The 16,003-nt window shown below is 37.9% G+C and overlaps 1 protein-coding gene across 1 annotated transcript in view; it reads left to right on the top strand.

The window, feature by feature from the left end:
- LOC134665427 (mitogen-activated protein kinase ERK-A) overlaps positions 1–14,260 on the top strand; it is a 101,500-nt gene extending 87,240 nt beyond the window's left edge. Inside the window, exons 6-8 of the mRNA XM_063522393.1 lie at positions 78–245; positions 8,040–8,228; positions 11,312–14,260. Of these exons, the coding sequence (XP_063378463.1) occupies positions 78–245; positions 8,040–8,228; positions 11,312–11,431 (477 nt within the window). The 3' untranslated portion in view covers positions 11,432–14,260. The remainder of the gene's footprint in view (positions 1–77; positions 246–8,039; positions 8,229–11,311) is intronic.
- Positions 14,261–16,003: the final 1,743 nt, after the last annotated feature.

Raw genomic sequence — 16,003 nt, 5'->3', positions numbered from 1 at the left:
TAGGATTTGGCATGTTCGGTGTAGGGTTTGGCTTATGAAGCGCGTTCAAAATGCTTAAACATTTTTCTTTCCCGCAGGGCTACACTAAGTCCATAGACATCTGGTCAGTGGGCTGCATCCTGGCGGAGATGCTGTCCAACCGGCCCATCTTCCCCGGCAAGCACTACCTCGACCAGCTGAACCACATCCTGGGCGTGCTGGGCTCCCCCAGCCAGGAGGATCTCGACTGCATCATCAACGAGAAGGTGAGAGGAACCGGAATCTATGTACACAGGGTCACACCAAGTCCATAGAAACCTGGCCACCGGGCGGCATTCTGGCCCATCTTCCCGGGCACTACCTTGACCAGCTGTGCCACATCCTGGAGGATATCACAATTATCAAGAGAAAGTCAGAGCAACCGGAATCTATTCACATAGGGTCAAACCAAGTCCTAATGTTTTTTTTTTTTGAGATGTTTATTCTAAAAAAAAAAACAATAGAAGCGAAAGATATATCATATACAGACTTACAGGAACCATTATAATCTGTGATTTTGAACCGCATCAACAAAAGACTGATGAGTTTTACAGTTGTTAAGAAGATTGCGTTAGAGTTTATGTCTAAGTTTTTACATTATAATTTAAGAATAAGTAGCAAAAGTTTAAAATCACGAGAAGCAATTAAGAATCTAAGTTCTTGTACAGAACTTATTACCAACAACTTTCACGTCAGAGAACAAAATGAAAAACTAATAAAACCTCTGCACAAAGCACCCGTATAATTTAAATACGAATAAGTTTTCGAGTAGCTCTCTGTTTCTAATTCAATTCCGTTTTAGAGTTCGGGAAATTGCGGATAAGTGGCATCTTGTAGCTCAACTGACCAACTACGGAATTTAAAGTGAAAGTTTCAAGTACGAATTATAATTGCATTAATAGCAAACATTTAATTAAGAAAATATCACAACAAAAATGAGGAATGAGCCACCTCGCGAGGATTTTGCAGCGCGAAGCAGTTTGGTCTGCGTAGACATGGACGCGTCAAGGGACGCGTGTATTTGCACAAGGCGAGTCTACACAGACCAGGAGTTCTATTCAGATTAAACAAACTTGTTACGGCTTTGATCTTATTTTGATACGACTTTTGAAGATCGCTCACGCTGATTGGCGCATGCCAAACGAAGTGAAAGTCGTGCGTGAGATGCACGCCATTCCACACCAAGACTATCGTCAAGGTCGCATCTAAACTAGTTCAAAACCATAACAGGTTCAGGTTATTAAATCTGAATCAGGCTCTGGGTTCTGGGTTACTTCGCAATTTTATCGCCGTTGCCCGTTCTATGTGAAAGAGTAATTATTAGATGCTAGAAAATTTCTAGTAGAAATGAGTTGATGAATGAGTGATGCTGTGAGTGTGAGTGTTATTAATTAGGTACTTACTATATTCCATTGATTCAAGTCTACCCTTGTAAGTTTTCACTTTTGCCTCCGTTAAACAGTCTGTCTAAGTCATAATTAAGTAATTTAATTAATGCTCCTAAAATATACCTTTTCTCAAACATGCAATGAAATATTGATGTTATGTTCCTTATAATAGGCTGCGAAGTATGACGTTTCAGGTGCGGCTAGGACAAAAGGTATTTAATGGAATTTCATACAAAACTTGCAGGCCTAGGCCGGCAAAGTCCTCTTTTTTAATTTTCATTTCACAGATATTTGTGACACAGCATCGTGGCATTCATCCATTAAAAAAAAAACTAGAGGCAGTATTGGCTTTATGGTTCGTAATGACACTGCCACTACGCCTATAAAAAAAAAACAAAAAACAATGTTTGCTATAATTTGCAGTTTTAGTTGTAATCAACATGAACTTAATAAATAATACATTATTAACCAAATTTTATAATTTTAAATTATAAATTTAAGTACACAAATAAAAACATTTAAAATATTTCATCTAAACGTTAGCGGTAAAAGGTCTACTCAAACACGCGTAGTTATTTTTTTAAATTGTTATGGAGGTAAAGTTGAAAAATTTCATTCTGTTTTATTGGATTTATGGTGCGTTGTTGATTTTTTTACTTTAATATGAGTTCCGACGAAATAATGAAATTAATTGTAATCGTAGGTGTTGGAATTGGCAGCGTAAGCAGAACTGATTTTAAATAACTTGCTGCCTCTGCCGCCAAGTCAAAGACGAAGTATGTATATGGTTGCTTATGGCAATTTTATTATTTGAGAAACTAAGAAAAATGGCTTACAGTTTATTAGAAACAGTTTTGTAGCATATTTTAAATGAATGTAACTACAAATTCGTCAACACTGTGGAAATTATACTTATTTACTCCATGCATAAAGCAACGATGTATGTGAAACATGATATCAACATTAAAGGCTATGTAAACTTATGTGACGAAAACGATAGTCAGACGGATACAAGGCGAAAAAATCAAAGATACATGAAAATATACGGGTACCTAGTAAAAATACACGACTCGTGTAAAACATACGCGTGATAATGATAATGATATAGGTACGTGTTGGTTATACATATTTTGGGTGTAGTTTACTTTTAGTTTTTTCTATAAACAAAACTTGGGTTTCGTGGATTTTTTATTTTATTTATTTCATTGCATGTTTGAGAAAAGCACTATACATACCTCGGCGGGAAATGGGGTTGCCCGCGCTCAGACCTATCCGGCCTCGCTTCGCTCGGCCGTCTATATGTCTTCGGCCGGCAACCCCTTTCGTCCCGGCCTCTGTAGTAATGTACTATTATTCCTTATTCTCTTAAAATACGCACTTTGTCAATAGCCGGCTTTAAATCAAATTCTATGTATAGACCTTAAGATCTCGGTGTTTTGAGATTTCATTTAGTTACCTATAATTAAATGCCAGGGCGGACTTAAATACACATTTGTAATTTAGTTCAACGGTTTTTAAGTTACAATTACATTTAGGTAATGTCCAAAACTAATGATAAAGATAAGATAAAGATAATTTATTTGCATTAAACATTGCCAGATACGAGGTGTTAACATGTTTAACCTCGTGTAAGCTTACCTTCACAAGGTTTGGTTGCATATTAAACATCTATTTCCCACCCTCGTTGATGAGTACATAGGTACTAAAAAAAGGGCCAAGTGCGAGTCGGACTTGCGCACGAAGAGTTCCGCACCATCACGCAAAAAAAACGGCAAAAAAATCACGTTTGTTGTATGGGAGCCCCACTTAAATATTAAGTTACTTTATTCGCATTAGCGAACATACCTTTATAATTTTAGCACGGAACAAAACTTCAACTAATATATCATATTTCCAGTAGCTAATTCCGAGAAACAGCTGAGCGAATACTTACAAAGTTGGACAAGTTTCTAATAAGTACCGTCTAGTTCAATATATCACGTCACCAACTTTAACCGCGAAACTTTGCCCGGGACGAATATAAATGTGCCTACGCAAATCTATATAAGTAACAATTTGTTCCATGGCGCTAAGGACATTCAACCATTACCTTAAATACAAAGTGTCATTTACACATGATTCAAGTTGTCACGAAATCACAGAATAATTAATAGTACTACCGTACAGAAAGGAAACTTCCTACAAAAACGAAGTTTGACAGCGGTTCAGGGTCGAATCATACTGTCCCTTTCTATTATATGGCACTATCCCTTTCGGCTATTTAGGGTTGTCAAAAATCAAGTGATTATCTTATCTGTTCATTTTGTTACGGGTTGACAAGGGTATACAAGAATAAAGTCACAAAATAACAACTAAGACTATTTATTACGATAACTAATCCTACTTAAACTACTAATTATAAATATATAAGTGTTGGACGCCAGGTGAGTTTACGTCTGGTGTTCGACGAGGTACTCAGCCAAACCACTGCCTATGTAATCTCTAGCTCAGTCGTTTGATTTTAGTTTTCATAGCCGTACACCAAAAGGGCATGACCATACGCTATAACAAAATACAAATTACATTATTTCTCGCTACTAGACATAATAAATATCGTCAACGACTAATTAACTAAACCTAGGTTTTCCTTATCACTAAAACTTACCCCTTTGGTGTAATTGAGACGGCACTCACAAAACAAACAAAATACTTTCACTTCCACTGGTGGGATATGTCCTGATTCTTATTCCAAATGATTTCTATAAGTAATTTACAATATCAAATTTATGATCACTGCACCAGTGGAGGAAGAATGTCTACCTGTCTCGCCGTTGCAAGTACAAGTCCGCCTTAAGCCAGGAGTTTCGCACCCCTGACGAAATTATCTCTAGTTACGTGGCTCAACGAAATGCCCATACCCGGCTTAATCGTATGCATTGAAATATGCACGTCCTGGGTGTGATTTCGACAAATATGTGCCTAGTTAGTTACTTCCTAGTAGACTCCGCACTATAAAACTTTTCTAAAATGGTTTGTCTTACAAAACATGTTAAATACACAGAAATTAAACTAAATTGAGTCCGTGTCTTAGCCATCTGCTAATGCGCTTTGATCACCAATGGTTTAAAAATCTACGCAGCGAATTAACCGTGAGACTTGTACCCTACACCATAAACAAAAAAAACGCATTTAACTGATTTGCAAGACCAAAGTGATCCCATATAAGTGTACCGTGAACAAAGTTATGCACGGAACACTAACTATTGCATCATTATAATTTCACGAAAAAGTAACGCGACAACATTATTTCATAACGTGTTTTAATGATGCAAATTGAAGTGTGCGACACAAAATATTGAATCATGAATAAAAATAACATAGGTACATTAATGATGGCTCCCGTTACTCTTCTTGTGGATTGATCCTATAAGTCCCATTATGCCTCCCTCCTCCTCCTCATGCCAACCTCTAAAACTCATTATTTGTTGCTGATTATATTAAATTTACGCTCGTAAATCTGGACACAACTGAAATTAATAACTGAATTGAAATGGGATAGCGTGGTCAGCTCAAATCTTCTATGGTTAAGCTCTATCGAGGTAAGCGATCTATAGGTTCGACACCGGTATCCAATTTCCAGCGGTCGGCAGGCAATAGCTCACGCTGACCGATTAGCGGTGTGTGATGGATCGCGGTGTGGGATACGGCGACCTGCCGCTGATTGGATAACTGCGATAATAATCGATAGCAACCGATTCGGTACAGATTATTGAAATTTTCGGAGGATAACCGCGCGAAATTTACATCGGTGGATCTTATTACAAAAGGCATAAGGTCCACCGATACAGTTAACAGTGTGGGCGATGATACAAGCCGTAAATGCCTGTTTACAGTTTGATTAGTGTTTTGTGCGAGTTCAATTTAATAACTGCCTTCCAACCTAGGTACAGTCAGCAGCAGAAGTTGCTAAGCGGGCCAGGTGTTCAATAATGATCTTGACGCAACTTTATTGTTAAGAGATTAAGAGCTTGTCAAGGTAATTTTGAACACCTCGCCCGCTTAGCAATTTATGCTGCTGTAACTACGAGTTTTTTCGCTTAAAGTTTCGTGGTTAAAAGTTTTTAATTCGCTTCAATAACTCTACAGGTCAATTGAACGTTATGTAGAACATACCAGCTATACCTAAAACTTTTTAATTACTCTAAACTTTTACCATGAAATCCAGGCTACAAAAAGAACTAATGAAAAAATGTGAATGCTATTAAAATTCAGCGTCACAGGAAATGGAGGGCTTTGTGAATATTCGCTGAAAATTCATTCGTTTCCGGAAAAGTCAGTAGAAGGTATATTAGAAAATAGCGCTGCTGTTTTTTGCGCACTGTTAAATAAACAATATCCTTTTTCAAAGTCCTATTTAAAGCTATAGTAATTGTCGCGTATCTCACTGTCAGTCAGGCTAAGTCTTCAAACCACTTTCATTATTTAAAGTCGGGACATGCAGCTCCTTTGTTCCGCCTCGGTACACGGCAATACACGTACAAAAGGGGCGGTACTGGGGCGTCGCTCATCAATCAGCAGGCTGGGTATTCACATTACTTGCACGAGGTTTGGGCTGTACACTTGTACAGTTCTCGAGTTCTTGTAATACGTGGCCATACTGAAAATTGCCGTATTCTGATATATGAGACGACTTATTTTTTCTAAGTGTCCAGTCCAGGAATTTTCAGTATGCCCTAAGTATTTCTTAATAGAAATACTTGTGGTACAAGTTAATACTTGTGGTGTCTTGTTTGACAAACAACAGCAAACGCGCAACGCGAATACGAATTACGAATATGGGGCTACAGGTTCGTTATACAAGCCTAAGCGTTTTTTTTTTGAACATTTTGACATCACTTAAAAAAGTTCCATGATTTTTCAAAAATACTGCTGGCTGAACCCACTGCACTTTAATTACAAATTAAAAATGAGATCGTAAAGTACCTAAACAAGTATGTTCTTGTACAAGTCAAGTTATCTGACAGTTGAGTTAATAGCCATCGTGGATCTTCGTCTTTGACAGCTATCGTCCCCTGACGCCACTGCGCGTCGTTTTAGCTTGTATTTCGTTCACCATTCACTTCGCACATAGCCAATATTTGTCGAGTGATGTCAAATTGATACCAATCGTTTTATAAAGTGCGAATGCCGCTCCAACTAGGTGAGCGATTGGAAATGCACCAGGAGCTGCCGATGGCGTCACATTCCTTGGTGATTTATGTCATCGGTTGTATGCCTTTTTGTAAGCCACATCCATTATCACGTACAATACATTGCCTTTTGGCAGCCTGTGAAAGACATACCTCCATCAAATCTATTGACGCAAGGAAATATAAATTTAATTGATGTTACTCGATGCGGCTATTTTATTATTTCGCAAAAAGAAACTCGATCGAGGGTTATAATCCCCAAAATTGCGTCCAACCAATCAGCCGGCGATATTAAAACGTCATACGTAACTTATTTATTTATACAAACAAGCGGAAAAGGGTTGCGCTCTGGATACATAAATAACCAATACTCGGTCTGCCATGAATAAATGAATTTACAAACAGGATCAAAGTTTGCTATTGTAGTTGGCACATGTATTTACAATTGCCCGTTTATCCATTGAAAGGTTTTTGTAATAACACGGAAATAAAGGCTTGGCAAACGAGTATTGAAACCTGTTCAATGAATAGCAATCTTAAGTACTGTCCGTAACACTGAACCGGAGGAAGTTGATTTCACAGATAAAAATAACTTACATTATCACGTCAGAAAATGTACGAATATAGATCGCGTTAAATTGTGAAAGTTGCTTGAAAATTTATCAAGTACATTCTTCGACCAATTTTTATTCGGTTTACATAATATTCCTGAACCCAGCTTGAAGAATGCCAGATTTAACTCCAATTGGGGTCGTGTACCCAATTTTGTACCAAAACGCTAGGCTAATCGCCACCAGTTTTAGTTCTATTTCTTAATGTACTGTTCCGGTACAACATTATTTTTCCAAGTTTGCTTCTGTAAATAAGGAATAGTACATTATTGTCGAGGCTCGGAAGTAGCTACTTGCAGGCTGAGGATTCGTTTTAAACGGACGACCTTGGGAGTCCGTTTAATTGAATCCGAAGCCAGCAAGTAGCCTTCCAGCCGAGTCATATATAGTGCTTTTCTCAAAAATGGTGCAAGAAATATAAATATCATAGAAATATTTTACAAAAGCAACATTCTTACGTATATATTTTCACAGAACAAAGCCCTTGCCGCCATTTTATTTTTTTTAATAAAAAAATAGAAGTGTATTTTTCTGCCGAAAATACGCCAACCTATTTGAGACAGCTAAATAGTCGCGGTACTAATCATCTGTTTGGCTGTTTAATGGGCCTGTGCCTTCATTTGATATGGCCATTACAACTTTTAAAAAGTTTGAAACTCGACAAATAATGGAATTTGTATGCAACATTGCAGTCCTAAAATCGAGACTGCAATGTTTTTAACTTTTTAATTTTTGACTGACCATAAACTCCGCGCTTCGCGACCTATTTTTTAGATGGCAAAGTCGACTTTGCCGTCCATTTTTGAGAAAATTGCTTTAATGGATTTATGTTTACAAATTCCGTTTGCCCTCAGGCTCGTGGCTATTTGGAGTCCCTGCCGTTCAAGCCGCGCGTGCCGTGGGTGGAGCTGTTCCCGGGAGCCGACGCGCGCGCCCTCGACCTGCTGCACCGCATGCTCACCTTCAATCCGCACCGGCGGATCACCGTGGAGGAGGCGCTCGCGCACCCCTACCTCGAGCAGTACTACGACCCCAATGACGAGGTTAGTTCACTGTTCTTTCTATGTTTTTGCTGTTCTAATTATTTTCTCTTTATCTTACTTCTTTCATCTTATTGTCCTGTGTATGTGTGCTTTATGGATTAAATGTCTTTCTTCTTCTTCTTCTTCTGTTGCCGTGGATCAGACGGCCTAGCCAAGGTGACGATCGCTTGCGCTTCGCTATCGAATCGCTTGTGTCTTTCTGTCACTCTTCTATGACAGTGACAGTTGCGTTTCGTTCGCTACGTAGCGTTAGCGATTATCAAGTTGTCGACGGGGCCCGCTTGACGTGATACTTTCATACTTATACTGAGTGATACGTACGACTCTAATGACAGTCATTCATAATTCTTTATTGCAACCATGGTACAGTACCTATAGATGTCAAGTATAATATATGTACAATGTCTCACATGGACCCTAATAATGAGGACCCTGGTAATGATGTGACAGCAGTTCAATACATCGCATGCCGTATAATTTCATCAGGTCCTCTACTATTAACTCTGCATGCGGGGTGAACTATCCACATCTTTGTAATTTATTGGCGAAAGAGACGATGCTTCGCGCAACATGCAATTAAACTTGTATTACCCCTACAGCGATACAACTAGCAAGCGCTTTGCAATTACTATAATATGATCTTGAGTTGACATCAGTCCTGAAATTCGGAGAGGTTTCGGTTGTTTGAGCCGCCTTGACCACTAAACCACCGAGCCAATTACGGACTACATGAAACATCCCTTCGGGCTTTTAACGAACTACTACGTTTATTGAGTTAAATTGTTAAATTTGACGTATTTATTCAATGATAGTTTCAGTTTTATTTTATTATTCTGAGAAAACGGCCCGGCAAATATTAGTCTAACAACTACGTCGTAACAAAACTTGTACATTATAATAACTTACTATCTATCTCTACTGGGAAAATATCTATCTGGGAAAGATCTACTGGGAAAGGTCTAATTATAAACTCTTGAATTATGCAAATTCTCGCTTGTTTAGTAACAAGATAAATTCGTAACACGTATAGATTAATAGGCGAGAGCGGAACGGCTTGTGTGGTGACGCTTGTTTTCATTCAGGAATTCTAAATATGATGGAATTACATTTTCCTTATGATGTTTAAGGCAACAAAATTTGTTTTGTTATAATCATAGGTACCCCGGGGTTTTGGATGCGCGAATGTTTGACACTAACCAAAAGTAGTTAAAATTAAAATTGTAAATATAGAAACAACATATCCACATTTGGAGCTTACTAGCTATTCCTACTTTTAATTCATAGTTTGGTAACCATTTTATAATATTACGAAATCATTCGCGCACCCAAAACCTCGGAGTATGGTTTGATACTTATGATTCATTGGAACAATTCAAAGATAATCATCAATAGGTACACAAAACATACGATTTAGCATCATAGTTTTGACTCAGCTAAATACATTTAATTTCGCTCATACTTGTTTTATTTGTCTGCATTCGTCTGGTCGTCATGAATTCATGATGTAGTGTCTAGGGCTGCACAGGGGTTAGAATATTACATACATTTTATATGAAAGGGCTGAACGGAGCCGCTCCTGTTGGCAATGGGACGTAAATTAAACCCAGTTTATTTAAAATTCTATGAAATATGTATGTAGGTACTTAATAGTGTTTTTTTAGTAAAATTAATCTATTCTAAACCCCCCAGTAAATAAAAGCTCCTTTCAAATATAAAGTGTCTAACGTCAAGTACGGTGAAAATTGAAACGATTTTTGCTTCGTTTTCATGTCATTACAATAAGTACATACATAAAGTAATAAAGGTATGTCACAAAGTTAAATACTTAAGGCTCATTTAGACGGTGCGTGACCTCGCATGCGAGTTTCATTACATTGCGGTATTTGATTGGCCGGCTGAATTGGTAACCAATAGTCCTCAATGTAACTAAAATCGGATACGAGTTCACGCGCCGTCAAAAACAGCCCTTAATCAGCCCTTAGTCGTCATTGATCATCACAGTTGAAACCTACCAGTAAGTCAATTATTTCTGTGGTCGTGTTTACGGTACTCCTCATCATCTCAGCCATAAGACGTCCGCTGCTGAACATAGGCCTCCCCCTTTGGGGGGTGTATGCCATAATCGCCACGCTTGGCAGGCGGGTTGGCGATCGCAGTCGAGTACACCGAATTTGAGGGACGCTGCTGCCCGTCCACCGGTGGTCTTGGACGTAGTTTAAGGACATACCCGGGTCCACGGTACTCCTATTATTACAAATTTTATTTTTACCATAGTTAATTAGACACATTTTCCTGGTGGCACGCGTGCTTGTCCAATATTTGTCCTTTTCCTCCCACGGCGCGGCGTGTCGTTAGCTTGATTGTTAGTCATTAGTGTCCTTATCCAATCCACAAAACATGCCACGTGCCTGGTATAACTTAACCTAAAAATACGTAACAAATAAATATAATCGGAGTTAGCACTTACACTGGTCAAAAATGTTTCATAAGCGACGCGCTGAATAAAAGGCTCACTAAGTAAATGTTTGAATTAAAATTGCGTGATATTAAGGTGGACGACCTAACGGTACTCAACGCGGAAATTGAATTGGCGGCACAAACCCCCGGGGCCGGGCGCCTCCTATTTTACCAAACAAGATTACGTGTTAACGCATAGGCTCTGCTAATGGTTATTGAAGGAAAAATGAGAACGAAGCTGCTGGAAACTTAATTGGTTATTATTATTATGAAATTTGATATATACGTTCATTTTTGAAAGTTTTACGGTGATTTCGTGATTACATTTCGTATTTCACAATATTCGAATGTCAAATATAAAAGTTTAAGTTGTTTGACGCTATTGCGCCGACATTGAGCTACTTGCGATGGCGGTAGTGATACCATATAGGTTGGAGCGAGACACAACGATCGGACCTTTCGTTTCCACCTATGGTTGTCGCTGCCGCCGTCGCGGGTCACGTTATCGCGTAATATCGTGGCCGAACCATTACGGAGTAACGCGACTTTAGTTCTGAACATTGCCGAATGTTATGTACCTAGTCAGTTTTAATTCTTATATTTAAAGGTATATTTTTTCCCTGCAGCCAGTAGCAGAGGAACCGTTCCGCTTCGCGATGGAGCTGGACGACCTGCCCAAGGAGACCCTCAAGAAGTACATCTTCGAGGAGACTCTACTCTTCAAGCAACTCAACGAAGACGCGTAGGCGACTAGCTAACCCACTGTCCTAAAAAGATCTACTTTGTCCTCTGTGTATGGTAAGCGATCTTGGCCTTTGTATCGATGGAATAAGGATGATAGTATCTTAATTTTGATGGTTCCTAGTTCATTTAACTATCCTTGGACTGATGAGGCGATTATTCCTACATCATATGTAATGTAAGGGAAACCGGGAGACGTGAATCTTTAACGGAACAGCCATAGTATTTGCGATGATGTCTATGATATTTTATCATTACAAAAAAAAAACTGTTTTCCCGGATTTCCCTTACACCACGTGATTGTAAACGTGGTCTATCAATCTACGGCATTCGCTCACTGTTTGCGAACTGATAAGAAATAATCAGTACGTTCATTATTTGACAACGCGAAGATAATCCAGCGGTGACCGCCAGATATCTTATCAGATAGCGTTACCGCGAGAATTCTAAATTACAGAGAATCGTAACAGGAAAATGAAAGGCTTTGTAAGAGCAGACGGACAATAGGTCTAATTATACGGACAGTGAAGTCAACGTAGTTTGACGTTATCAAACGTATAGTACACGCCGCCGGATAACCAAAGCTACACTTCGACCGGCGGCCCAGCTTAAGCATAACCATGTCGTGCCGAGCCAAAACGGCTTAATAAACCTCGCTAAAACGAACTATACGAAAACCCATAGGCCGATTTGACTCAACACGGCTCATTCATTAAGTATTGGACGTAGGACTCGACAACGAGTCGACGGGATCAGTTGGTATTATACTGTAAGATAGATCGTATAAATGGGACATCAATGCTTTGCACACTGACACAAAGTTTGTGGTTAGATCGCGACTTGCTATTCCTTCTGTGAAAAATATTTCGGTCGATATTAGGACTTTTACCAGTGAGGGTTGCATTCAAATGAAGAAAATATGGAGTTATCTTATCTTGTCTTTATAACAGTATTCCATTAAAAGAATATGCATTTCATCTCGGTAAATTCAATTGAAATGCTTATATTTTTGAAATAATATGAATTCAGCGAGACAGAATTGTAATAATCCAGTTACCTAGAAATATTGAATATGAAATTTTAGAGGGGAAGAAGTTCTTGGTGTAATAGCTGCGTTAGTTAAGCGCTTTATTGTTTTACCAGAAGTTGACAGAGAGATGAACGTTTTTGTTTTATTAAATTGACTTTGCAAATATTTCAATTTTCATACGGAATTATTACATAACTACTCTTCTAAGAATTTAAGGACAGCGAAATACTAACAGCATTGAAGTAATAAAAAGAAATGCAGGTCTAAAGATTTGTTCTAGTGTTAATACATATTGCTACAAAAAAAGCTTCTTTTTAGCATTATTTACATATGCAGAGCTTTTTTCTAAACACTTGCTGTCGTATTGTCAGCTACTGATGAACTGATCATTTATGTGATGTTAAGAGAAATAGTTTTACTTGAAATGTCTAATACACAAGGGTACGTCGTCACGACTGGTTCAGAATGTAGAAAAGTTGAAACAGTATAATGTAAATGTAAGCGTAGAAACCTTATAGGATATTAGATAGGACTTTCCGAAATTTATAAACGTTAAACATTAACAGTTGGTATTTGGGTATATGATGCAGATACAGAGGTGAGGAGGGGGGTATTGCAGTATTACAACGTTTGCTGTGCAGATGATTTGAGCTGTAAGCAAGTAAATATATGCTTTTTGTGCTCATGGTTGGACTCGATTTTCGATATAATCACAAAATATTTGGCCGCGTAAAAGTATATCGTGCTTCAGATAATTGCGTTGCTACTTCGCAAAAATTGTAAACTGATACATATAAATAATAGGTATAACTGTGTTAAATGATATAAAAACGTACATCATGACATCATAATACGGTTACAAAACAATGCTGATAAACACAGATATCTGCGTATTTAATTGGCATCATTTATTACTATAACCGTATCTTTATTGAATACCCAATTGTCGGGAACAGTATGATAAAAAAATCTATATAGATACGTCGAGTGACATCTATTTTCGAAGGGACAGAGGGCCTAATGGCGAGAAAGTGTACATATTTTTGCATTTCAATAAATGTAATTTAAAGTTTCACCGATTCAGACTCTCGAGCACTAGGTACTTTTATTCTTCGATTGTATCGTGGTCTACTTTCGAATAATCGTATCTCGTTGTCTACGGTGAAGGTATTTGTTGAAAAACTTGCTTGTTCAAATGGTTTATCATAATAATTATCGTCTTCCTTGTATTTGCATGTTAGCGCACAACACTCTTCTAGAATAGGCGATTCATATCAAATGTGTTTAAGAAAATGTTTATAAGATGATTGAAACTTGAGTTGATGTGGCGCTTAGTGTCAAGTTTTTCAACGAATGGTCGGCATGGTGCAGTCGCAGCGGCGAGAGGGGTCTGTCTGTTGTTATACTCTATATGTCTATAATGAATAATGATGTTGTTAGTGTGCTCGGTATGAAATCTGGGCATTGTCTCACTAAGACCATAGTAAAATGAAAAAGTAGGTCATAACGCGCGCTGTCGTGTATATTTTGTTCAGTCCATTGACGCCCATTTTAGCCGCCTGTAGTAGACAAGCGCGAAATGTGTTCAAAGTTTTAACGGAAATGACCTTCTTTCCTCCTTTTACTATGCTAAGGACTTTAAAGTTGTTGCGCGTTAAGAACATTTGTCATTCAAGAAGTGAATCATATAATGCATTCAAATAATTTAATGAGATTATATCAAATAAGATCATGATGTTAAATAGATGTTGATTTTATCTGTCACTTACAGATCTTCCATACAGGTACAATATTATTAACTACATTTAATCATAGCTATGTCTGACATGTTTTAATAAATTTAATACTTATGACAAATTATTTGTCACTGTTTTAATTGTAATCATAAAATGAGTAGCAATGTGAGTATTTTCAACTGTATTGTAAGACTATAATTAGTCGCCACCTTGGTTAACTTAAAAGACAATCAATTTAAGAGTTACTGTGACGTTTAGTAGTAATTTTACATCGAATAAGTGAGTCGTTTGTCTTCATAGACTGCTATCAACTGTCATGTATTCCCACCAGAGCTCGGATAGGGTGAGCTATTTGCCTTATAATTTGACATGTCTTATGTCATATATAAGGCAAATAGCTCACCCTATCCGAGCTCTGATTCCCACCCTGATATTTAGGTGACCGGGGTCCCTTTGTTTCCCATAAAGTTTTTAGTCATAATGTATTGTTTGCCATATATTCGTTAGTCATAAAACTGAAACCGTTAACTTTTCAGGATTTTCGTAAGGTTATGCTGTAGATGGGTTAGGTTAGGTTAGGTTTGTTTTATGGCAATCCTGAAAAGTTACGCGTTTCTGAGAAAAACCAATTATGACTAACGAAAATTCGGACAAACAATACATTATGACTTAAAACTATTTGGGAAACAATAGAGACCCTTAGGTGACCTCGTCATTAAAAAACAATTGAATGATGATAAAAATACTAAAGATATCCTCAGGTCACCTAAATTCCTGGTAGGGGTCTGTAATAACCCTAATCGGATTGCTAGAACTTCAAAATGATGACACCATTAACTATCGTGTATTTATTGTTAAATATGAGTGTTGCCATATTTTCTTAAGTCATTATGTACAAATTGGATATATTAAGATAATTTGTTGTCAGTCAACAGTTGAATATTACGAAAATAAATCAAATGAAAGGATAGAAAGTTTCATTTCACAATAAACCAACACATCACACTCCAATTTCACACTTCCAATGTCCAATAACTAGAATACTTATTATCAATAAATTACAGATAGTGCTAAGAACCAATGACCAATATACTTGTAATTATCTGAAATAAGCTGTTCCCGAGACAGATTAACTTTGAAACAATATTATTTTACTCTTCGTTAAGGTCACTTGCTACTAACTCTTGGTTAATTGTTGATTATTAATATTTCTCCTATCCACGCCCAACCCACATAATTTCAGAGCATTTCAACTATAATTATACTAAAATAACCGTAATCAGCTTCAAAGGTCTAAATGATAACTTATCTTTTCGTATAAATAAGTTTCTTTTCAATGAAGGACTCTCAGGTAAGTTTTGATTCTAAATAAATTAAGTCTCGATCACGACTAAGCCCCCCCCCCCCCCCACATCGAGCGTCGGCGTCTACGACTCTATGGCCGCTGCTCGACGCAACGTCGACGCAACTGCGCAGCGACGTCATTTTCCATAGCGCTGGACAGACGCCGACGCTCGAAAGACGCCAGATGTGGGGGGGGGGGCCTTAAGGTAGCTAATGACTTTTGCGATAATTTACAAAGTTGTTTCACAAAGGCGAATGTGACTGGGGTCACCAGACATCTCGACCTGTCTCATGTTTCCGAAATAATGAGAATAGTTCTTATTGCGTCCTTTTAAGTAATTGTTGTGGGCCCTTGGGGCGAGTGATGCACGGCAATCGACCAACACGTACATTACGGTGCTACGCGTTGTTGTTTTGTTTACGTCTGGATAAAATTGAAGTTCAATTCAATTTCGCTCTAGATTTCA

The sequence above is a fragment of the Cydia fagiglandana genome, chromosome 6, assembly GCF_963556715.1.
Source record: "Cydia fagiglandana chromosome 6, ilCydFagi1.1, whole genome shotgun sequence".
Taxonomy (NCBI): domain Eukaryota; kingdom Metazoa; phylum Arthropoda; class Insecta; order Lepidoptera; family Tortricidae; genus Cydia; species Cydia fagiglandana.
Note: the sequence above shows the minus strand (reverse complement) of the source record. Positions and strands in the feature narration are given on the sequence as shown.